Consider the following 22,827-nt stretch of genomic DNA (forward strand, 5'->3'; position numbering starts at 1 on the left):
CCTCAGAGGGGGGCGCCTGGCCTGGGGGCGTGTCCTAACGGGGTCGTCCGCTCTGGGGGCGTGGCCTCACGGGTGATGTCACCTATGGGGGCGCGGCTCGAACAGCGCGGGGGCGTGGCCTCTGAGTGACGTTTCTCATGGAGGCGTGGCTTCGTCAGGCGGCCTCACCCGGGGCCGCAGCCGAGGGGGCGTGGCCTCCCCGGAGGGGGGCGTGGCCTGTCGCGGAAGGGGCGCGCCCCGGCCGGAAGCGCGCGGCGCGATGGCGGCGGCGGAGCTGCTGTCGGATGAGGGGTTCCGCGCCGACGGGCGCCGGCCCGGGGAGATCCGGAAGGTGCGGGCCCGGCTCGGGCTGTTCGCGCAGGCCGACGGCTCCGCCTACATCGAGCAGGGCAACACCAAGGCCCTGGCCGTGGTCTACGGCCCGCACGAGGTCAGCGGGCACGGGCAGCGCGGCCGCGGGTCCTCCCCCGCTCCCCTCCGCATCTCCCGGGGCCCCGGCTCCCCGGGTCCCTTTGCTCCCAGCGGCCCCCATTGACCCTGCTCCTTCCCCAGGACCCCCCCTGGTCTTCCCCGTCTTCTCCGGGCCCCTCCGCTCCCTCCTGTCCTGTTCCCCCGCCCCGTTCCGCCGGGTCCCCCCTCGCCCCGTTTATCCCCGGTACCTCCGGTTCCCCTCGCTCCTTCCTCGGTGCCTCTGCCTCCTGCGCATCCCCCTTCCTGTCCGTGCCCCCCATCCCCGTGTCCCCCTTCCCTCCCGGTCCCTTCCGTGCTCCCCCGCTGACGCCTGCCCCGGTGCCGGTCTCAGGTGCGCGGCCCCCGCGGGAAGGCGCTGCCCGAGCGCGCGGTGCTCAACTGCCGGTTCAGCCTGGCCGCTTTCAGCTCGGCCGAGCGGCGGCGGCCGCACGGGGACCGGCGCAGCGCGGAGCTGGCGCTGCAGCTGCAGCAGAGCCTCGAGGCCGCCGTCCTCACGCAGCTCTTCCCGCGCTCCCAGATCGACGTCTACGTGCAGGTACCGCGGGGGGGCACGGGGGGGACGTGGGGGGACATGGGAGGGACGTGGGGAGATGTGGGGTGGACATGGGGGGACATGGGGGGACATGGGAGGGGCATAGGGAGGGATGTGGGGGGTTAATGGAGCTTGGACACTGGGAGGACATGGGGGCCATTGGGGGCCATAGAGAGGGATATTGAGGGACATCTGTGAGGGACATGGGGGAGCTGTGGGGAAGGACATAGGGATATTGGGGGGACATAGGGGCATGACATTGTCAGGATATTGTTTGGAGCATTGGGGAGAATAGTGGGGGGACGTTGGGGGGTACATGGCAGGGGACATTGGGACATAGGGGAGGGAAACGGGGGGGATGATAAGGGGAGATGGGAGGGACCGTGGCAGGGTCATGGGAGAACTGGGGGGGAACACTGGGGGGCACGGCGCTGATGGTGAGGCTGATGGCACTGTGCTGGGTGCCACACTGTGTGCTCCAGGCCGTGCCACGCATCATGTGTCACGTGTGCCATGTGTCACGTGTGCTGTGTCCCTGCACCGCATGCCGGTTCCATGTCCCTGTGCCGTGTGCTGTGTCCTTGTGCCATGTTCCATGTCCTTGTTGTGTCCATGTGTCACACCACGGGCCGTGGTCCAAGCTATGTGCCGTGTGCCGCATGTGTGCTGTGTCCCTGTGCTGATGTCCCCGTGCCTGCGGGTGCTGCAGGCGGCTGGGGGCACTGCTGTGCAGGCACCATGGCATGTCCCTGTACCCATGTTCTGTGTCCTTGTGCCATGTTCCTGTATCGCTGTCCCTGTGTCCCTGTATCCCTGTACCCATGTTCTGTGTCCCTGTGCCATGTCCCTGTACCCATGTTCTGTGTCCCTGTGCTATGTCCCTGTATCCCTGTCCCTGTACCCATGTTCTGTGTCCCTATATCCCTGTCCTTGTATCCAAGTTCTGTGTCCCTGTATCCGTGTCCCCATGTTCTGTGTCCCTATGCCATGTCCCTGTACCCATGTTCTGTGTGCCTGTATCCATGTTCTGTGTCCCTGTACCATGTCCCTGTATCCCTGTACCCATGTTCTGTATCCCTATGCCATGTCCCTGTGTCCCTGTCCCTGTATCCAAGTTCTGTGTCCCTGTATCCCTGTCCCCATGTTCTGTGTCCCTATGCCATGTCCCTGTACCCATGTTCTATGTGCCTGTATCCATGTTCTGTGTCCCTGTACCATGTCCCTGTATCCCTGACCCTGTATCCCTGTACCCATGTTCTGTATCCCTATGCCATGTCCCTGTGTCCCTGTCCCTGTATCCAGGTTCTGTGTCCCTGTATCCCTGTCCCCATGTTCTGTGTCCCTATGCCATGTCCCTGTACCCATGTTCTGTGTGCCTGTATCCATGTTCTGTGTCCCTGTATCCCTGTACCCATGTTCTGTGTCCCTGTATCCCTGTCCCTGTATCCAAGTTCTGTGTTCCTGTATCCCTGTCCCCATGTTCTGTGTCCCTATGCCATGTCCCTGTACCCATGTTCTGTGTGCCTGTATCCATGTTCTGTGTCCCTGTACCATGTCCCTGTATCCCTGTACCCATGTTCTGTATCCCTATGCCATGTCCCTGTGTCCCTGTCCCTGTATCCAAGTTCTGTGTCCCTGTATCCCTGTCCCCATGTTCTGTGTCCCTATGCCATGTCCCTGTACCCATGTTCTGTGTGCCTGTATCCATGTTCTGTGTCCCTGTATCCCTGTACCCATGTTCTGTGTCCCTGTATCCAAGTTCAGTGTCCCTGTATCCATGTTCTGTGTCCCTGTGCCATGTCCCTGTGTCCCTGTCCCTGTATCCATGTTCTATGTCCCTGTACCATGTCCCTGTACCATGTTCTGTGTCCCTGTACCATGTTCTGTGTCCCTGTGCCATGTCCCTGTGCCATGTCCCTGTATCCCCGCCCCTGTATCCCTGTCCCTGTCCCATGTCCCTGTACCACATCCCCACGCTGACATCCCCGTGTCCCCACAGGTGCTGCAGGCAGACGGAGGGCACTGCTGTGCCGGCACCACGGCGGCAGCGCTGGCGGTGCTGGACGCGGGGATCCCGCTGCGGGACATGGTGTGCGCCAGCTCGGCCGCGCTGGCCGAGGACACGGCGCTGGCAGACCCCAGCGGGGCCGAGGAGGCGGCGGCGGGGCCAGGGCTGGCGCTGGCGCTGCTGCCGGCCTCGGGGCTCCTGGCGCTGCTGCAGCTCAGCGCCCGCCTGCCCCGCGAGCGCCTGGAGCCGGTGCTGGATGCGGCCACCGCCGGCTGCCGCGCGCTGCACCACGCGCTGGACCGGGAGCTGCGGCAGCGCCTGCGCGAGAGCCACGGCACCGCCTGACGCGGGCACGGGGACGTGTGCCACGCGCTGCATGGCACGGGCCGGGCCGTGGCGGGAGCACGGGGTCAATAAAGGGCTGGGGCCATGGGCTGTGTCCTGGGTGCTGGGGATGGGGACGTGAGCTGGGGCGCGTGTGCCAGGTGCCGGACTGGGACCTGCAGCAGTGCCTGTGGCAGGGCCATCGTGGCAGCTGACATGGGACGTGTGCCAGGCATGTGTGATGTACTGTGCCGTGTGCTGGTCATGTGTTATGTACTGTGCCGTGTGCCGGCCATGTGTGATGTACTGTGCCGTGTGCCAGCCATGTGTGATGTACTGTGCCATGTGCCAGCCATGTGTTATGTACTGTGCTGTGTGCCACACAAACCGTGTGCCGGCCATGTGTGATGTACTGTGCCGTGTGCCAGCCATGTGTTATGTACTGTGCCATGTGCCAGCCATGTGTGATGTACTGTGCCGTGTGCCAGCCATGTGTGATGTACTGTGCCGTGTGCCCCACAAACCGTGTGCCGGCGATGTGTGACCATGTGCCACGCATCCTGTGCCCCACGGCGTGCCGTGTGTTCTGTGCCACTCTACGGACCCTGTGCTGTGTGTCACAGTCTACCAGAGCCATGGGGCTGCGTGGGACTGGGTGGGGGGGGTCCTGCCCCGGGGCCATGGGGCTGGATGCGGCTCCATGGGGTCCAGTACCGGGCCCCTGTGGACCATCAGGTGGTGATGTAGTGTGGTTCTGCCCCCACCCCTCTCCTTCCCGGCCCTACTTCCACTTCCCACGGCATCTGGGGCTGGGGCTGCCCTCGGGGCAGGGCTGGGAACGCTCCCTGTTAACCCTGTCTGTGCTGCTGTTAACCCTGCCTGCTGTTAACCCTGCCTGCTGATAACCCTGCCTGCATCGCATCCTGCCTGCTATTAACCCTGCCTTACTGCTCCCTGCCTGCTGTTAACCCTGCCTGCTATTAACCCTGCCTGCATCGCATCCTGCCTGCATCGCACCCTGCCTGCTATGAACCCTGCCTTACTGCTCCCTGCCCACTGTTAACCCTGCCTGCACCTTGCCTTTACTGCTGTTAACACTGCGTGCCTGCTCCCTGCCTGCATCGCACCCTGCCTGCTATTAGCCCTGCCTTACTGCTCCCTGCCCACTGTTAACCCTGCCCGCACCTTGCCTTTACTGCTGTTAACACTGTGTGCCTGCTCCCTGCCTGCATCGCACCCTGCCTGCTCTCTGCCTGCCTGCATTGCAGATGCACTCTGCATGGCATCCTGCCTGTGCCTTCATCACATCCTGCCTGCACTGCACCTTCCCTGCGCTGCACCCTGCCTGCACCACATCCTGCCTGTATCGCGTCTTGCCTGTACGCCCTGCCTGGTCCTCCACCCGCTGCCCCCCCAGCCAGGCTGTGCTGGGGTGGGTGCTCCCTCCTGCCTGCACCGCATCCTGCCTGCACTGCCCATGCTGCCGGTACAGGCAGGAGCGTGCCCACGGGTCGAGCTGGCGGTGGTGCTGGTACTCGGGACTGGCACACGATGGGACCCTCCCTGCAAGGGTTAAGGGGTGCAGGCAGCTGCCTGGTGGGGGGGGACATGTCACATCCCATGTCACATGCTATGTCACGTCACATCCCATGTCACATCCCATGTCACATGCTATGTCACATCACATCCCATGTCACATCCCGTCACATCGCATGTCACATCCCATGTCACATCCCGTCACATCGCATGTCGCATCGTATGTCACATCCCATGTCACATCCTATGTCACATCACATCCCATGTCACATCCCATGTCACATCCTGTCACATTGCATGTCACATCCCATGTCATATCCCATGTCACATCACATCCTGTCACATCCCATGTCACATCACATCCCGTCACATCCCATGTCACATCCCATGTCACATCCCGTCACATCGCATGTCACATCATGTCACATCCCATGTCACATCCCATGTATGTGCTCTGTACACACACACGCCTGTCCCCGGTGTCACATGCAGTGACCCCACGGTGTCACCCCTCTGCTGCTGGGGGACCCGGGGGGCACGGGTGACACGTGACGTCCTCCCGGTGCCCACGGCCCCGCTGCCCTCCGGCCCTGCCGGGGCTGGTGCCGGTGCCGGTGCCGGTCTCAGCACTGCTCCGGTGGGGCCGCGGCGCTGGACTTTGTCCCCCGGCTCAAAGGGGCCTTTGTGTGGGTCCGGCCCCGCGCCACCGGCCCCGGCACATGACTGCGGTGAGCGGGGACACGCACCGGGACACTGGGAGGTAACGGAACGCAATGGGGGTTACTGGGAGGTGATGGAAGGAACCGGCAGGCACTGAGAGGTAATGGGGGTTACTGGGAGCTAATGGGGGTTACTGGGAGGTAATGGGAGCTGCGCTGGGGGGTACTGGAAGGTGATGGAAGGTACCAGGAGGCACTGGGAGATGCACTGGGGTGTACCGGGAGGCACTGAGAGGTAATGGGGGTTACTGGGAGCTGCACTGGGAGGCAATGGGAGTTGCACTGAGAGCCGGTGGCCACACTGGAAGGTAATGGGGGTTACTGGGAGGCACTGGGAGCTGCACTGGGAGGCAATGGGAGTTGCACTGAGGGGCAGTGGCCACGTTGGGAGGTAATGGGGGTTACTGGGAACTGCACTGGGGCGTACTGGGAGGCACTGGGATTTACCGGGAGGCACGAGGCCATCACGTGTGTGCACGTGCAGCCAGGCAGGTGTGTTCACATGCGTGTTCGTGCCTGTGTTGCACCTCCTTTCGCGCACGCGTGTGCATGCTCCACAGGGGGTCACACACGTGTTCAGGTGCACATGTACAGTCCCACGTGTGTGCAGCCCCACGTGTGTGCAGCCCCACGTATTTGCAGTCCCACGTGCGTGCGGTCCCACGTGCGTGCGGTCCCACGTGTGCGCGGCCCCACGCGTGCGCGGTCCCACGTGTGTTCGGTCCCACGTGTGCTCGGTCCCACGTGTGCGCGGTCCCACGTGTGTTCGGTCCCACGTGTGTGCGGTCCCACGTGCGTGCGGCCCCACGTGTGTGCGGTCCCACGTGTGTGCGGTCCCACGTGTGTGCGGCCCCACGTGTGTGCGGTCCCACGTGTGTGCTGCCCCACGTGTGTGCGGTCCCACGTGTGTGCGGCCCCACGTGTGTGCGGTCCCACGTGTGTGCGGTCCCACGTGTGTGCGGTCCCACATGTGTGCGGTCCCACGTGTTAACAACGGGGGCGGACGGGCACATGCGTGTTCCTGCACACACAGACACTGTTACTGGTCCCAGTGCTGTTACTGGTCCCAGCACTGTTACTGGTCCCGGCGCTGTTACTGGTCCCAGCGCTGTTACTGGTCCCAGCACTGTTACTGGTCCCAGCACTGTTACTGGTCACGGCACCCTTACTGGTGCCCATTGTTACTGATCCTGGCACCACTACTGATCCCTGGCACCGTTTCTGGTCCCAGTACCCTTACTGGTCCCCAGCATTGTTACTGGTCCTGGCACTGCTACTAATCCCTGGTACCATTACTGGTCCCGGCATCGTTACTGGTCCCAGCACCATTCCTGGTTCCCGGCACCATTCCTGGTTCCCAGCACCGTTCCTGGTCCCGGCACCGTTACTGGTCCCAGCACCCTTCCTGGTTCCCGGCACCGTTCCTGGTCCCGGCACCGTTCCTGATCCCGGCACTGTTCCTGGTTCCCGGCACCGTTACTGGTCCCGGCACCGTTACTGGTCCCGGCACCGTTCCTGATCCCGGCACCGTTCCTGGTCCCGGCACCGTTCCTGGTTCCCGGCACCGTTCCTGGTCCCGGCACCGTTCCTGGTTCCCGGCACCGTTCCTGGTCCCGGCACCGTTCCTGGTTCCCGGCACCGTTACTGATCCCGGCACCGTTCCTGGTCCCCGGCACCGTTCCTGGTCCCCGGCACCGTTCCTGGTCCCGGCACCGTTCCTGGGTCCCGGCACCGTTCCTGGTTCCCGGCACCGTTCCTGGTTCCCGGCACCGTTACTGGTCCCGGCACCGTTACTGGTCCCGGCACCGTTCCTGGTCCCGGCACCGTTCCTGATCCCGGCACCGTTCCTGGTCCTGGCACCGTTCCTGGTCCCGGCACCGTTCCTGGGTCCCGGCACCGTTCCTGGTCCCGGCACCGTTCCTGGTCCCGGCACCGTTACTGGTCCCGGCACCGTTCCTGGTCCCCGGCACTGTTACTGGTCCCCGGCACCGTTCCTGGTCCCGGCACCGTTCCTGGTCCCCAGCACCGTTACTGGTCCTGGCACCGTTACTGGTCCTGGCACCGTTCCTGGTCCCCGGCACCGTTCCTGGTTCCCGGCACCAGCCCCAGTTCCCGGCACCGTCTCCAGCTCCTGGCACCAGTTTGGGTTCCTGGCACCATTTCGTGTTCCCAGCTCCAGCTCCTGTCACGGGTCCTGGTGCCAGCTCCAGCCCCCGTTCCCAGCAGACTGGGAGCAGCCGGCCAAGCACCAGCACCCACCAGTGCCACCATCGTGTAGGCGGCTATGGGGGTCTGTGAGCGGCTATGGGGGTCTGTGAGCGGCTATGGGGGTCTGTGAGCGGCTATGGGGGTCTGTGAGCGGCTATGGGGGCTGAGGGGGCTATGAGGGGCTGTGGGGGCTATGAGGGGCTATGAGGGGCTATGGGGTCTATGAGGGGTGGGGGCTATGAGGGGCTGGGGGCTATGAGGGGCTATGGGGGCTATGCTGTGGGGGCTATGGGCTATGAGGGGCTGTGGGGGCTATGAGGGGCTGTGGGGGCTATGAGGGGCTATGGGGGCTATGAGGGGCTGTGGGGGCTATGAGGGGCTGAGGGGCTGTGGGGGCTATGAGGGGCTGTGGGGGCTATGAGGGGCTATGGGGGCTGTGGGGGCTATGAGGGGCTGTGGGGGCTATGAGGGGCTGTGGGGGCTATGAGGGGCTATGGGGGCTATGAGGGGCTGTGGGGGCTATGAGGGGCTGTGGGGGCTATGGGGGCTATGGGGGCTATGAGGGGCTGTGGGGGCTATGAGGGGCTGTGGGGGCTATGAGGGGCTATGGGGGCTATGAGGGGCTATGAGGGGCTATGAGGGGCTGTGGGGGCTATGAGGGGCTGTGGGGGCTATGAGGGGCTATGAGGGGCTGTGGGGGCTATGAGGGGCTATGAGGGGCTGTGGGGGCTATGAGGGGCTATGAGGGGCTATGAGGGGCTATGAGGGGCTGTGGGGGCTATGGGGGCTATGAGGGGCTGTGGGGGCTATGAGGGGCTATGGGGGCTGATGAGGGGCTATGAGCGGCTGTGGGGGCTATGAGGGGCTATGAGGGGCTATGAGGGGCTATGGGGGCTATGAGGGGCTGTGGGGGCTATGAGGGGCTATGAGGGGCTGTGGGGGCTATGAGGGGCTATGAGGGGCTATGAGGGGCTATGAGGGCCTATGGGTCTATGGGGGCTATGAGGGCTATGGGGCTATGGGGGTTATGGGGGCTATGGGGAGCTATGGGGGCCTATGGGGCTATGGGGGTCTGTGAGGGCTATGAGGGGCTATGAGGGGCTATGGGGTCTATGAGGGGCTGTGGGGGCTATGAGGGGCTGTGGGGGGCTATGAGCGGCTGTGGGGGCTATGAGGGGCTGTGGGGGCTATGGGGGCTATGAGGGGCTGTGAGGGGCTATGAGGGGCTATGGGGGCTATGAGGGGCTGTGGGGGCTATGAGGCTCTGCGTTGAGCTGCAGAGGGCTGTGGGGCTGTAGTGTTAACCCTCACCGCACTGGGAGCACTGGTGAGGACCGGGTGCCCTTGGCCGAGGTTAACCCTTTCCCCGCCGGGGGCTCCGGAAGCGGTTAACCCGTTAACCCGCGGGGTGCTGGGTGCTGGGGGTGCTGGGTGCTGTGTGCACAGTGGATGCTGTGGATGAGGTGGGTGCTGGGTGCTGTGTGCGGTGTGGATGCGGTGGGTGTTGGGTACTGTGTGTGCGGTGCAGGATGCCGTGGGTGCTAGGTGCTGTGTGCACGGTGGATGCTGTGGATGAGGTGGGTGCTGGGTGCTGTGTCCGGTGTGGATGCGGTGGGTGCGTGGATGCGGTGGGTGCTGGGTGCTGTATATGCGGTGGGTGCTGGGTGCTGGGTGCGGTGCAGGATGCGGTGGGTGCTGGGTGCTGTGTGTGCGGTGGATGCTGTGGATGAGGTGGGTGCTGGGTGCTGTGTGCGGTGCAGGATGCGGTGGGTGCTGGGTGCTGTGTGCGCGGTGTGGATGCAGTGGGTGCTGGGTGCTGTGTGCACAGTGGATGCTGTGGATGAGGTGGGTGCTGGGTGCTGTGTGCGGTGTGGATGCGGTGGGTGCGTGGATGCGGTGGGTGCTGGGTGCTGTATATGCGGTGGGTGCTGGGTGCTGGGTGCGGTGCAGGATGCGGTGGGTGCTGGGTGCTGTGTGCGGTGGATGCGGTGGGTGCTGGGTGCTGTGTGCGGTGGAGGATGCGGTGGGTGCTGGGTGCTGTGTGCAGTGTGGATGCGGTGGGTGCTGGATGCTGTGTGCGGTGCAGGATGCGGTGGGTGCTGGGTGCGGTGGATGCCGTGGGTGCTGGGTGCTGGGTGCGGTGCAGGATGCGGTGGGTGCTGGGTGCTGGGTGCGGTGGATGCTGTGGATGCGGTGGGTGCTGGGGGCGGTGCTGTGCGCGGTGGGTCCCGTGCTCGCCGTTAACCCCTCCATCGCCGCAGCGCTCACGGGGGGAGGGACGGCAGCGAAAGCCCCGCCCCTAGCCCCGCCCCTCCGGTAACCCCGCCCCTTGCCCAGCCCCGCCCCCCACTGCGGAAGCGGAGCCGCTGCTGGTACCGGTACGGGCGGGGCGGGATCGGGTCCATTCCCCCCCTCCCCCCCCGCATCCCGGTTCGGGTCCATTCCCCCCCCCCCGCAGTTCCCGCACCCGGGTTCGGTTCCGTTCTCCCCGGTTCCGGTCCATTTCCCCCCCCCCCCCAGTTCGGGTCCATTCCCCCCTCCCCCCCCTCCCCCCATCCCGGTTCGGTCCCGTGCCCCCGGTTCGGGTCCATGCCCTCCCCCCCCCCCCCATCCCGGTTCGGTCCCGTCCTGGGTTCGGCTCCATCGCCCGGATCGGGCCCAACCCCCGCTTTGGGTTCAGTTTCCCCCGGTCCGGGTCCATCCGCGGTTCCCGGCCCCCACCCCCACCCCCCCCCCCCGTTCCCGGGGTACCCCCAGGATCCCCCATCCCCCCCCTGCTCCCCCTCGTGGGCAGGGGGGAGGGGCGGGGGTTGCCGCAGAGCCGGGGGGGGGATGGGGGAGCGGGGGCAGTCTGGGATGAGCACGGGGGCTGTGGGGGGCTGGGGCCGTGCTGCAGCAGCGGGGGCTGGGGGGTGGGGGGGCGCTATGGGGTGTCTGTGGGGTGCGTGTGAGGGGGTGCGGGGGGGCGCTATGGGGTGTCTGTGGGGTGTGTGTGAGGGGGTGCGGGGGTCTGTGGGGTGGGGGGGGCGCTATGGGGTGTCTGTGGGGTGCGTGTGAGGGGGTGCGGGGGTCTGTGGGGTGCGGGGCATGCGGGTGCCGGTGACTCAGGCTTGGCGCTGACACGCGCTGGGCTGCCCACACGCGCCCTACACAGACCCACATCGCCCCCGCAGCCCGCCCCCCACCGCCCCACACCCGCCCCACGTGGCCCCCACACCACCCCACACAGACCCGCACCTCCCCACACGCTTGCGGTGCCGGCTGGTGCCCTGTGGGTGCCATGGAGTGCCATGGGGAGCCTTGGGAGTTACTGTTGGGTGCCGTGCGGTGCCACGGGTTATCGCAGGGCGCCATATGGTGCCAGGGGATGCCTTGGGTGCCGCGGGTTACCATAGGGTGCCATGGGTTAACATAGGGTGCCACGCAGTACCATAGGGTGCCATGGGTTACCATAGGGTGCCACGCAGTACCATAGAATGGTATGTGGTACCATGCAGTGCCATAGGGCGCCATGCGATGCCATAGGGTGCTATATGGTGCTGTGTAGTTCCATGAGGTGTCATAGGGTTCTATATGGTGCTATGTGGTGCCACAGGGTGCTATATGGTGCCATAGGGTGCTACATGGTGCCATATGGTGCTCTGTGGTGCCTTGTGATGCCATAGGGTTCTATAGGGTGCAGTATGGTGCTATGAGGTGCCATAGGGTGCTATATGGTTCCATGCGGTGCCATAGGGTTCTGTAGGGTGCTCTATGGTGCCATAGGGTGCTATATGGTGCTCTATGGTTCCATGTGGTGCCATAGGGTGCTACATGGTGCTCTGTTGTGCTCTATGGTTCCATGTGGTGCCATAGGGTGCTCTATGGTGCTCTATGGTGCTCTGTGGTGCTCTATGCTGCTCTATGGTTCCATGTGGTGTCATAGGGTGCTCTATGGTGCTCTATGGTGCCCTGTGGTACTCTGTGGTGCTCTATGGTGTTCTATGGTTCCATGTGGTGCCATAGGGTGCTCTATGGTGATCTGTGGTGCTCTGTGGTGCTCTATGATGCTCTGTGGTGCTCTGTGGTGCTCTGTGGTGCACTATGGTGCTCTATGGTTCCATGTGGTGCCATAGGGTTCTATAGGGTGCTCTGTGGTGCACTATGGTGCTCTATGGTTCCATGTGGTGCCACAGGGTTCTATAGGGTGCTCTGTGGTGCTCTGTGGTTCCATGCGGTGCCGCTGGGTGCCGTTGGGTGCCGCTGGGTGCCGCTGGGTGCCGTTGGGTGCCGTTGGGTGCCGCTGGGTGCCGCTGGGTGCCGTTGGGTGCCGCTGGGTGCCGCTGGGTGCCGTTGGGTGCCGTTGGGTGCCGTTGGGTGCCGCTGGGTGCCGTTGGGTGCCGCTGGGTGCCGCTGGGTGCCGTTGGGTGCCGTTGGGTGCCGTTGGGTGCCGTTTGCCGCTGACGCCGTTGTCCCCCCGCAGGACCCGCGCTGGAGACGGGGCCGGAGCCGCCGCCAGGGGGCGCTGATGGACGCCGCCGAGAGAGCCGTGACCCGCATCGCAGGTGGGGGGCGAGGCCGTGGGGCGATGCTGTGGGGCAGCCGTGGGGCAGTGTGGGTCCCCATGTGTAGGTGATGCTGTGGGGTGATGCTGTGGGTCCCCATGTGCAGGTGATGCTGTGGGTCAATGCTGTGGGGCAGCCGTGGGGCAGTGTGGGTCCCCATGTGTACGTGATGCTGTGGGTCAATGCTGTGGGGCAGCTGTGGGGCAATGTGGGTCCCCATGTGTAGATGATGCTGTGGGGTGATGCTGTGGGTCCCCATGTGCAGGTGATGCTGTGGGTCAATGCTGTGGGGCAGCTGTGGGGCAGTGTGGATCCCCATGTGTAGGTGATGCTGTGGGGCGATGCTGTGGGGCAGCCGTGGGGCGGCTGTGGGTCCCTATGTGTAGGTGATGCCGTGGGTCAATGCTGTGGGGCAGCTGTGGGGTGATGCTGTGTGTCTGCATGTGTAGGTGATGCCGTCGGGTGATGCTGTGGGGCAGCCGTGGGCAGCTGTGGGTCCCTATGTGTAGGTGATGCTGTGGGTCAATGCTGTGGGGCAGCTGTGGGGTGATGCTGTGTGTCTGCATGTGTAGGTGATGCCGTCGGGTGATGCTGTGGGGCAGCCGTGGGGCAGCTGTGGGTCCCCATGTGTAGGTGATGCCGTCGGGTGATGCTGTGGGGCAGCCGTGGGGCAGCTGTGGGTCCCTATGTGTAGGTGATGCCGTGGGTCAATGCTGTGGGGCAGCCATGGGGCGATGATGTCCTGCACGGGCTCAGTGGGTCCGGGCTGACCCCAGGGCTCTGTGTGGGGCTGGGGGAGGGTCCCTGGGAAGTGGCCTTGGGGTGTCCCCGTGTCCCCCATAGCCGTGTCCCAGCCGTGTCCCCAGCACCCAGGACACGGACCCGGGTGCCCCCACATGGCCCAAGGCCTTGGGGCATCCCCACAGCACCTGCGTGTCCCCGGGTGTCCCCGTGTCCCAGCGCTGCCGTCACTGACCCCAGGGCCAGGGTGGCTGCAAGGGAACCGTGGGGACACCCAACAGTGTCCCAGTGCAGCTCCAGTGTGTCCCAGTGCAGACCAGTGCATCCCAGTGCAGCTCCAGTGCGTCCCAGTGCAGACCAGTGCAGACCAGTGCAGCTCCAGTGTGTCCCAGTGCAGACCAGTGCGTCCCAGTGCAGCTCCAGTGTGTCCCAGTGCAGACCAGTGCATCCCAGTGCAGCTCCAGTGTGTCCCAGTGCAGACCGGTGCATCCCAGTGCAGCTCCAGTGCATCCCAGTGCAGCTCCAGTGTGTCCCAGTGCAGACCAGTGCATCCCAGTGCATCCCAGTGCAGCTCCAGTGTGTCCCAGTGCAGACCAGTGCATCCCAGTGCAGCTCCAGTGCATCCCAGTGCAGCTCCAGTGCGTCCCAGTGCAGACCAGTGCATCCCAGTGCAGCTCCAGTGTGTCCCAGTGCAGCTCCAGTGTGTCCCAGTGCAGACCAGTGCAGCTCCAGTGTGTCCCAGTGCAGACCAGTGCATCCCAGTGCAGCTCCAGTGTGTCCCAGTGCAGACCGGTGCATCCCAGTGCAGCTCCAGTGCATCCCAGTGCAGCTCCAGTGTGTCCCAGTGCAGACCAGTGCATCCCAGTGCAGCTCCAGTGCGTCCCAGTGCAGACCAGTGCATCCCAGTGCAGCTCCAGTGTGTCCCAGTGCAGCTCCAGTGTGTCCCAGTGCAGACCAGTGCATCCCAGTGCAGCTCCAGTGTGTCCCAGTGCAGACCAGTGCAGCTCCAGTGTGTCCCAGTGCAGCTCCAGTGTGTCCTAATACAGACCAGTGCATCCCAGTGCAGCTCCAGTGTGTCCCAATACAGACCAGTGCATCCCAGTGGAGCTCCAGTGTGTCCCAGTGCAGACCAGTGCATCCCAGTGCAGCTCCAGTGTGTCCCAGTGCAGCTCCAGTGTGTCCTAATACAGACCAGTGCATCCCAGTGCAGCTCCAGTGTGTCCCAATACAGACCAGTGCATCCCAGTGGAGCTCCAGTGTGTCCCAGTGCAGACCAGTGCATCCCAGTGCAGCTCCAGTGTGTCCCAGTGCAGACCAGTGCATCCCAGTGCAGCTCCAGTGTGTCCCAATACAGACCAGTGCATCCCAGTGCAGCTCCAGTGTGTCCCAATACAGACCAGTGCATCCCAGTGGAGCTCCAGTGTGTCCCAGTGTGGCTCCAGTGTGTGCCAGTATAGACCATTGTGTCCCAGTGCAGCTCCAGTGCATCCCAGTGCAGCTCCAGTGTGTCCCAATACAGACCAGTGCGTCCCAGTGCAGCTCCAGTGCATCCCAGTGCATCCCAGTCTGTCCCAGTGCAGCTCCAGTGCGTCCCAGTGCAGCTCCAGTCTGTCCCAGTGCGGCTCCAGTGCGTCCCAGTGCAGCTCCAGTGTGTCCCAATACAGACCAGTGCATCCCAGTGCAGCTCCAGTGTGTCCCAATACAGACCAGTGCATCCCAGTGCTGCTCCACTGTGTCCCAGTACAGACCAGTATGTCCCAGTGCAGACCACTGTGTCCCAGTGCAGCTCCAGTGCATCCCAGGACAGATCAGTGTGTCTCACTGCAGCTCTAGTGTGTCCCAGTGGAGCTCCAGTGTGTCCCAGTGCAGCTCCAATGTGTCCCAGGACAGATCAGTGCGTCCCAGTGCAGCTCCACTTTGTTCCGGTTCAGACCAGTGTGTCCCAGTGCAGCTCCAGTACATCCCAGTGCAGCTCCAGTGTGTCCCAATACAGACCAGTATATCCCAGTTCAGACCAGTGTGTCCCAGTGCAGCTCCAGTACGTCCTTGTGCAGCTCCAGTGTGTGCCAGTATAGACCATTGTGTCCCAGTGCAGCTCCAGTGCATCCCAGTGGAGCTCCAGTGTGTCCCAGTGTGGCTCCAGTGTGTCCCAGTACAGATCAGTGTGTCCCAGTGCAGCTCCAGTGCATCCCAGTGCAGCTCCAGTGTGTCCCAGTGTGGCTCCAGTGTGTGCCAGTATAGACCATTGTGTCCCAGTATAGACCATTGCGTCCCAGTGCAGCTCCAGTGCGTCCCAGTGCGGCTCCAGTGTGTCCCAGTACAGATCAGTGTGACCCAGTGCAGCTCCAGTGCATCCCAGTACAGACCAGTGTGTCCCAGTACGTATCAGTGTGTCCCAGTGCAGCTCCAGTGCGTCCCAGTGCAGCTCCAGTGCATCCCAGTACAGACCAGTGTGTCCCAGTATACACCAGTGTGTCCCAGTACAGACCAGTGTGTCCCAGTACAGCACTGGTGGGTATGGAACATGGGTGCCGTTCCTATAGGGTGCCATGGGGTGCCGTGCCTGTTGTCTTGCTGTGCCCCATGGCTCCCGGTGCCCCATAGATGGCCGTGCCCCAGCGATGCCCCGTGACTCACGTACCCACCTCCCGGGGCCGGGCACCGCTCCGCTGCTCCTTTAAGGCTCGGGCGGGCTGGACCGGCCCCTGCCCGGGTCCGTGTGTCCGGTCCGTGTGTCCGGTCCGTGTGTCCGGTCCGTGTGTCCGGTCCGTGTGTCCGCGCACCGGGCGCACCGGGCACACCGGGCACCGGGCACACCGGGCACACCGGGCACCGGGCACACCGGGGGCACCGGGACCCCGGCCCGTTCCGCCTCCCCTATGGCGGCGCCGGCGCCGGTACCGGAGGAGCAGGAATTCATCCAGGCCTACGAGGACGTGCGGGAGCGATACAAAGGTACCGAGCCCCGGCCCCACGGAGCCCCGGCCCCACAGAGCCCCGGCCCCGCGCTGGGGCAGCCCCACAAGCGGCCCCCAGCGGGGCCCCGCGCCAGCGCTCCCGCGGCATTCCCATAATAGGACACAACGGGAGCGACCGGCACCGGGAGCCGTGGGGCAGGGAGAGCCACGAGGCACGGGCAGCCGTGGGGAGGGGGGAGCCCCGGGGCACCGGGACCGTGGGGCAGGGAGAGCCATGGGCCACGGCACGCCATAGGGCACGGTGAGCCATGGGCCACGGGCAGCCGTGCTGTAGGGCACGGCACCCAAAGGGCCAGGGCCACCCCGTGTGCACCCTGTGGGGCACAGTGAGCTATGGGGCAGAGCCACCCCACGGTGCACAGGTACTGCACAAGGCACAGCACCCCTACGGGGCAGAGCACCTCCATGGGGCTCTCACCATGGTGTCGTGGTGGGGATGGAAGGACCAGTGAGTCCCAGTACAGACCAGTGCTGGGGCGTCTGTGCTGCGGGGTCTTTATTGGGGGGTCTGTGCTGGGGGGTCTGTATGGGGGGTCTGTGCTGGGGGTTCTGTGCTGCGGGGTCTTTATTGGGGGGGTCTCTGCTGGGGGGGTCTGTACTGGGGGGGGTCTGTGCTGGGGGGGGTTTGTATGGGGGGTCTGTATGGGGGTCTGTATGGGGGGTCTATATGGGGGAGTCTGTACTGGGGAGGTCTGTACTGGGGGGGTCTTTATTGGGGGGGTCTGTGCTGGGGGGGGTCTGTGCTGGGGGGGGTCTGTGCTGGGGGGGGTCTGTGCTGGGGGGTTCTGTGCTGGGGGTTCTGTGCTGGGGGGGTCTGTGCTGGGGGGGGTCTGTGCTGGGGGGGTCTGTGCTGGGGGGTCTGTGCGGGGGGGGGTCTGTGCTGGGGGGGTCTGTGCTGGGGGGGTCTGTGCTGGGGGGGTCTGTGCTGGGGGGGGTCTGTGCTGGGGGGGTCTGTGCTGGGGGGGGTCTGTGCTGGGGGGTATGTGCTGGGGGGGGGTCTGTACTGAGGGGGTCTGTGCTGAGGGGGTCTGTGCTGGGGGGGGTCTGTGCTGGGGGGGGTCTGTGCTGGGGGGGTCTGTGCTGGGGGGTCTGTGCTGGGGGGGTTCTGTGCTGGGGGGGGTCTGTGCTGGGGGGCGTCAGTCAAGTGGGGGTATGTGCTGGGGGGTCTGTGCTGGGGGGGGTCTGTGCTGGGGGGGTCTGTGCTGGGGGGGTCTGTGCTGGGGGGTCTGTGCTGGGGGGGGTCTGTGCTGGGGGGTCTGTGCTGGGGGGGGTCTGTGCTGGGGGGGGTCTGTGCTGGGGGGGCTGTGCTGGGGGGGGTCTGTGCTGGGGGGGCTGTGCTGGGGGGGCTGTGTCCGCCGGTCCGGTAGGGGGTGTCCGGTGAGGAGGGGGCGGGGCCTGTCGGGGCGTGGCCAACGGGCGTGTCCCGGGGGCGGGTCCCGGCGCTGCGGTCCCGGCGCGGGTCCGGGGGGTGGAGGCGATGGAGGCTCCGCGCTGCATCCAGCACGAGATCAGCTCCCTCAAAGGTGGGACCGGGGACCCAACGGGACCCGGGCGGGTGGGACCCCCCCAAGGGCTTTGAACCCCCTATATGGGGCCTGGACCCACAAGTGATGGGTGACTGATGGGTGATGGGTGATGGGCTCTGCTGCATCCCTCCGGGGCCCCCCTGCATCCCTCCTGCGGCCTTAACATGTTGTGTGGGGTGTTCTGATGTGTCGTGGTGTGCTTTGGCATGGTGTGGCATGTCATGGCGTGTCATGGTGTATTGTGCCGTGCCGGGACGTGCTGCGCCGCAGGCCCGGGGCGTTGGGCCGTGAGTAACGGGCACCGGCAGATCCTGGTCACGAGGCCGCTGCTGGCCACCCTGTGACCGGGATGAGCCATGGGGCTGGCGTGGGGCACGCTATGGGGCTGGCGTGGGGCACACTATGGGGCTGGCGTGGGGCACACTATGGTGCTGGCATAATGCTGGCGTGAAGCTGGTGTGAGTCACGCTATGGGGCTGGCGTGGGATCGGCGTGGGCCACCCAATGCGGCTGGCGTGGGGCTGGCATGGGACTAGCGTGGGTCATGCTATGGGGCTGGCGTGGAGCTGGCATGGGACTGGCGTGGGCCACGCAATGCGGCTGGCGTGGGGCTGGTATGGGACCAGCATGGGGCATGCTATGGGGCTGGCCTGGAGCTGGCGTGGGTCACACTGTGGGGCTGGCGTGGGACTGGTGTGGGTCACTATGACGCTGGTGCTGCAGTGGTGATGCCGCAGGCTCTGATACCAGCTCTTGGCACTGGGCAATGGTCCCATGGCCAGAGCTGCTGCCTGCAGAGCCCTGCCCACACCCCACATGTAGGTCTGCAGTGTGTGGGGCAAAGGCCTGAGTCTGGGTTGGGCCCCTAAGCCATGAGTCAGAGCTGTGGGTTGGAACTGTCGGGGCACAGGGGCTGCAGCAGGACTCGGGGGGCAGCAGCTGCGCTTGGTGCCTGTGGGACCCCCGGAGGTGATGCCGGGACCTGAGAGCTGCAGCACTGGGATGGTCTGAGGGGGCCCGTGGGTCGCAGTGGGGTGCTGGACCCCCAGGTGCTGCTGCGGTGGGTGCTGGTGCTGGCTGTTGGGTGTTGGGTGCTGCTGCTGCTGCCTGGTGCTGGATGCGGGGTGTTGGGTGTTTGTTGGGTGCCGGGTGTTGGATGCTGGGTACTGATGCTGGTGCCAGGTGCTGGCTGTTGGGTGTTGGGTGCTGCTGCTGCTGCCTGGTGCTGGATGTGCGGTGTTGGGTGTTTGTTGGGTGCCGGGTGTTGGATGCTGGGTACTGATGCTGGTGCCAGGTGCTGGCTGTTGGGTGTTGGGTGCTGCTGCTGCTGCCTGGTGCTGGATGCGGGGTGTTGGGTGTTTGTTGGGTGCCGGGTGTTGGATGCTGGGTACTGATGCTGGTGCCAGGTGGTGGCTGTTGGGTGTTGGGTGCTGGTGCCGTCGCCGCTGCTGTCTCTGTTGCTGTCACATCGTGTCTGTCACTGCGGTGCTGATGCAGCGATTCTGGGATGGACCCACGGTGATCCTGCGGGATGGGGGGGTGGTTGGAGGCCACAGATGGGGGACAGAGTTGGGCCATGCTGGTGTCCCAGTGCCCACCAGTATGGGGACGCTGTCCCAGATCCGATCCCCCTGGTTGTAGGGTTGGGATGCTCCCATTGTGGTCCTCGGATCCCACCAGTTATAGGGCTGGGATGCCCCCAGTTGCAGGGCTCAGATCCCCCTGTTACGGGACTGGGGTCTCTCCAGTTACGGGGCCGTTGCAGGGCCTGATGCTGGTGCTGTGGATGGGGCACCCCCAGACATCCCCAGGACCCTCAGGGACCAGGGGCATCCTGAGCGCTCCAAGAACCCCAGATTCCCTGAGCACCCCAGCGTCCACAGGCTCCCTGAGCACCCCAAGTACCATGGGAAACCCTGGGACCCCGATCACCCAGGGACCCTGAACACCGTGAGCCCCCCAAGGACCACAGGGGCCCACGGGCAGCCCTGAGCTTCTTGGGCACCCCAGGGACCCCCGAGCACCCCAGGGGCCCAGACACCCCGAGGTGCCCTGGAGCACCCCGAGCAGACTCCCCGCGGCGCCCCAAGCACCCCAGTCCCGCAGAGCCGGTCCGGGCCCCGCTGGGTGCCGGGGGGGGGGGCAGCAGCTGCCTCGTCCCCACCTGCGAGCCCCGAGGCGCGGGGACGGGCGGGGGGGACCCGAGGGGAGGGACGGGGGGGGCGGCCCCGTCCCTGCCCCATCCGGGCACCGGCGGAGCAAACATTGACGTTGGCGGCGGCCCGAGCCCGGCCCCGCCCGTGCCCCCCCCGCGGCCGGGGATGCTTCGGCCCCGCCGCAGGAGCCGCGGGGGGGGGGGGAAGAGGGAGGGGGGAAGGGGAGGGAGGGGGTGACCCCCGGCGGGGGGAGGGGCGCTAAGTCTGGGCTGGGCCCCCCCGTTCTCCCCCCGGCAAAACCCGGCCCCGGGGTGGAGCCGCCGCCGGCTGCGGGGAGAGCGACCGCGACGGGACGGGACGGGACGGGACGGGACGGGACGGGCTGAGCCGGGCTGGGCTGCGCCGGGCCCTGAGGGGCTGAGCCGAGCCGGGCCGAGCCAGAGCACACGGAGCCGTGAGCCGAGCAGTGTCCCATTGTACGGGGCTGTGCTGGACCGTTCCGAGCCGTGAGTCGTGCGGGTGCGCTGAGCTGGGCTGTACCGGACCGCGGCGGGCTGAGCCGAGCTGCACCGGACCGCGGCGGGCTGAGCCGAGCTGCACCGGACCGCGGCGGGCTGAGCTGAGCTGTACCGGACCGCGGCGGGCTGAGCTGAGCTGCACCGGACCGCGGCGGGCTGAGCTGGGCTGAGCTGTACCGGACCGCGGCGGGCTGTGCTGGGGCGCGCAGACTGCGCTGAGCTGTCCCGGGCCGTGCCAGCCCATAGCGCACCAGGGGCTGAGCTGAGCTGAGCTGTCCTGGGCCGAGCCGTGCCAGCCCATAGCGCACCGGGGTCTGAGCTGAGCTGTGCCGTGCCGAGCCAGCCCATAGCGCACCGGGGTCTGAGCTGAGCTGAGCTGTCCCGGGCCGAGCCGTGCCAGCACATAGCGCACCAGGGGCTGAGCTGAGCTGAGCCGTCCCGGGCCGTGCCGCGCATCGAGCCGGGTGCTGTGCCGTGCTCCGCGCCATGGTGGCGGGGATGCTGATGCCGCTGGAGCGGCTCCGCGCCATCCTGGAGCTGCTGTTCCGCGATGGGGTGCTGGTGGCCGAGAAGGACCCGCGGCCGCGGCGGCAGCACCCGCAGCTGCCCGGGGTGCCCAACGTGGCCGTGGTGCGCGCCATGGGCTCGCTGCGCGCCCGCGGGCTCGTGCGCGAGACCTTCGCCTGGAGACACTTCTACTGGTACCTGACGGACGCGGGGGTCGCGCACCTGCGGCGGGTCCTGCACCTCCCGCCCGGCACCGTCCCGCGCCCGCTGCAGCGCGGCCACCGCGGCGCCGCCACCGCCGGTAACAGCGGCACCGCCCGCCGCGTGCCCGACACCGGCACCGGCAAGGCCCGCGCCGCCAGCCACAAGCTTGACACCAGCGACACCAGCGCAGACGTTGGTACCGGTAAAGCCCGTGCCGCCAGCACCGCCCGCCATGCGTCCAACAGCAGTGACACCAGTGCCAGTGCTGGTACCGGTAAGGCCCGTGCCGCCAACACCTCCTGCCATGCGTCCAACAGCAGTGACAGCAGTGCCGGTGCTGGTACCGGTAAGGCCCGTGCCGCCAACACCTCCTGCCATGCGTCCAACAGCAGTAACACCAGTGCCGGTGCTGGTACCGGTAAGGCCCGTGCCACCAGCACCACCAGCCATGCATCCGACAGCAGTGATACCAGTGCCGGTGCTGGCACCGGTAAGGCCCATGCCGCCAGCACCGCCAGCCATGCGTCCAACAGCAGTGACACCAGTGCCGGTGCTGGTACCGGTAAGGCCCACGCCGCCAGCCACAAGCTTGACACCAGCGACACCAGCGCAGACGTTGGTACCGGTAAAGCCCGTGCCGCCAGCACCGCCAGCCATGCGTCCAACAGCAGTGACACCAGTGCCAGTACTGGTACCGGTAAGGCCCGTGCCACCAGCACCGCCAGCCATGCGTCCAACAGCAGTGACAGCAGTGCCAGTGCTGGTACCGGTAAGGCCCGTGCCGCCAGCACCGCCAGCCATGCATCCAACAGCAGTGACACCAGTGCCAGTGCTGGTACCGGTAAGGCCCGTGCCGCCAGCACCGCCAGCCATGCATCCGACAGCAGTGACAGCAGTGCCAGTGCTGGTACCAGTAAGGCCCGTGCCGCCAGCACCGCCAGCCATGCGTCCAACAGCAGTGACACCAGTGCCAGTGCTGGCACCGGTAAAGCCCGTGCCGCCAGCACCGCCAGCCACAAGCCCAGTGCCAGCGACACCAGTGCCAGTACTGGTACCAATAAGGCCCGTGCCACCAGCACCGCCAGCCATGTGCCTGACACCAGCAGCACCAGTGCAGATACTGGTGGAGCCCATGCTGCCAACACCACCCGCCATGTGCCTGACACCAGTGCCACCAGTGCCAGTACTGGTACCAGTAAGGCCCATGCCGCCAGCACCACAAGCCATGCGCCCGACACCAGTAACACCAGTGCCACCAGTGCCGGTGCTGGTCCCGCCGGTGAGGACCGGCTCTACCGCAGGAAGGAAGAGCCTGAACAGCGTGTGGAGCCTGTCACCGTCCCCTCGGGCCCCCGACAGCCCAGCCCGGCTCCAGGTATCACCAGCCCATGGCGGGTGGACCCCCGCCCTGGGGTGCTGCCCCCAGTCATGGGGAGGGAGTTGGAGCTCACTGGGGGTGGGGGTTGCCTGTGTGTCCCTCCCACTTGCCCTTGGTGGACTTCCCAGCACTTGGGGGTCTCCGGGACCCCCCACATCCATGGGCAGGGTCAGCCCCCCCCCTCCCAGCCCTGGGGGTGACTGTTGGAGGGGTTCGGGGACCCCCACATCAGTGGAGTCCCCATGGCAATGTGGAGCAGGGGGAGGCCGGGTGCTTCTTGTGCCCCTGCCCATGACCTGCCATGGGGGGGGCAGTGCCGAAGTGGCCCCACCAGGGCCGTGGGTGCTGGGGGGCAGGTTCTCACTCCCCCAGCTCCTAGTGGAGGGTTGGGAGCTGCATTGGGGCTGGGGGGGGACCGTGCTGGGGTGAGGCTATGCCTTGGCATGCTGCACTGGGGGGGGTCCGTGCCGTGGGGGA

At 65.9% G+C, this 22,827-nt stretch overlaps 1 protein-coding gene across 2 annotated transcripts; it reads left to right on the forward strand.

The window, feature by feature from the left end:
- The first annotated feature begins 211 nt into the window (after positions 1 to 211).
- On the forward strand, positions 212 to 3,396 carry EXOSC4 (exosome component 4). Of its 2 annotated transcripts, none has more exons than XM_062638396.1 (3): positions 212 to 430; positions 803 to 1,006; positions 3,003 to 3,396. In XM_062638396.1, the coding sequence occupies exons 1-3, from the start codon at positions 260 to 262 to the stop codon at positions 3,354 to 3,356; spliced, it is 729 nt and encodes a 242-aa protein (XP_062494380.1). In that variant the 5' UTR covers positions 212 to 259; the 3' UTR covers positions 3,357 to 3,396. The 2 variants fall into 2 exon arrangements, with proteins under 2 accessions (XP_062494380.1, XP_062494381.1); XM_062638397.1 differs by having other exon boundaries at positions 217 to 331.
- The last annotated feature ends 19,431 nt before the right edge of the window (positions 3,397 to 22,827 follow it).

This window comes from Pezoporus occidentalis, unplaced genomic scaffold (assembly GCF_034315485.1).
Source record: "Pezoporus occidentalis ecotype Australia unplaced genomic scaffold, CSIRO_AGI_Poc_V1 ctg567, whole genome shotgun sequence".
In the NCBI taxonomy this organism is placed as follows: Eukaryota; Metazoa; Chordata; class Aves; order Psittaciformes; family Psittacidae; genus Pezoporus; species Pezoporus occidentalis.

What these genes read in the sequence shown, in the direction of transcription:
- EXOSC4 (XM_062638396.1), top strand. Translation starts at nt 260, where the DNA reads ATGGCGGCGGCGGAGCTGCTGTCGGATGAGGGGTTCCGCGCCGACGGG. An exon ending in TGGTCTACGGCCCGCACGAG is followed by an intron (nt 431 to 802) that starts GTCAGCGGGCAC and finishes TGCCGGTCTCAG; the next exon opens with GTGCGCGGCCCCCGCGGGAA. An exon ending in AGATCGACGTCTACGTGCAG is followed by an intron (nt 1,007 to 3,002) that starts GTACCGCGGGGG and finishes GTGTCCCCACAG; the next exon opens with GTGCTGCAGGCAGACGGAGG.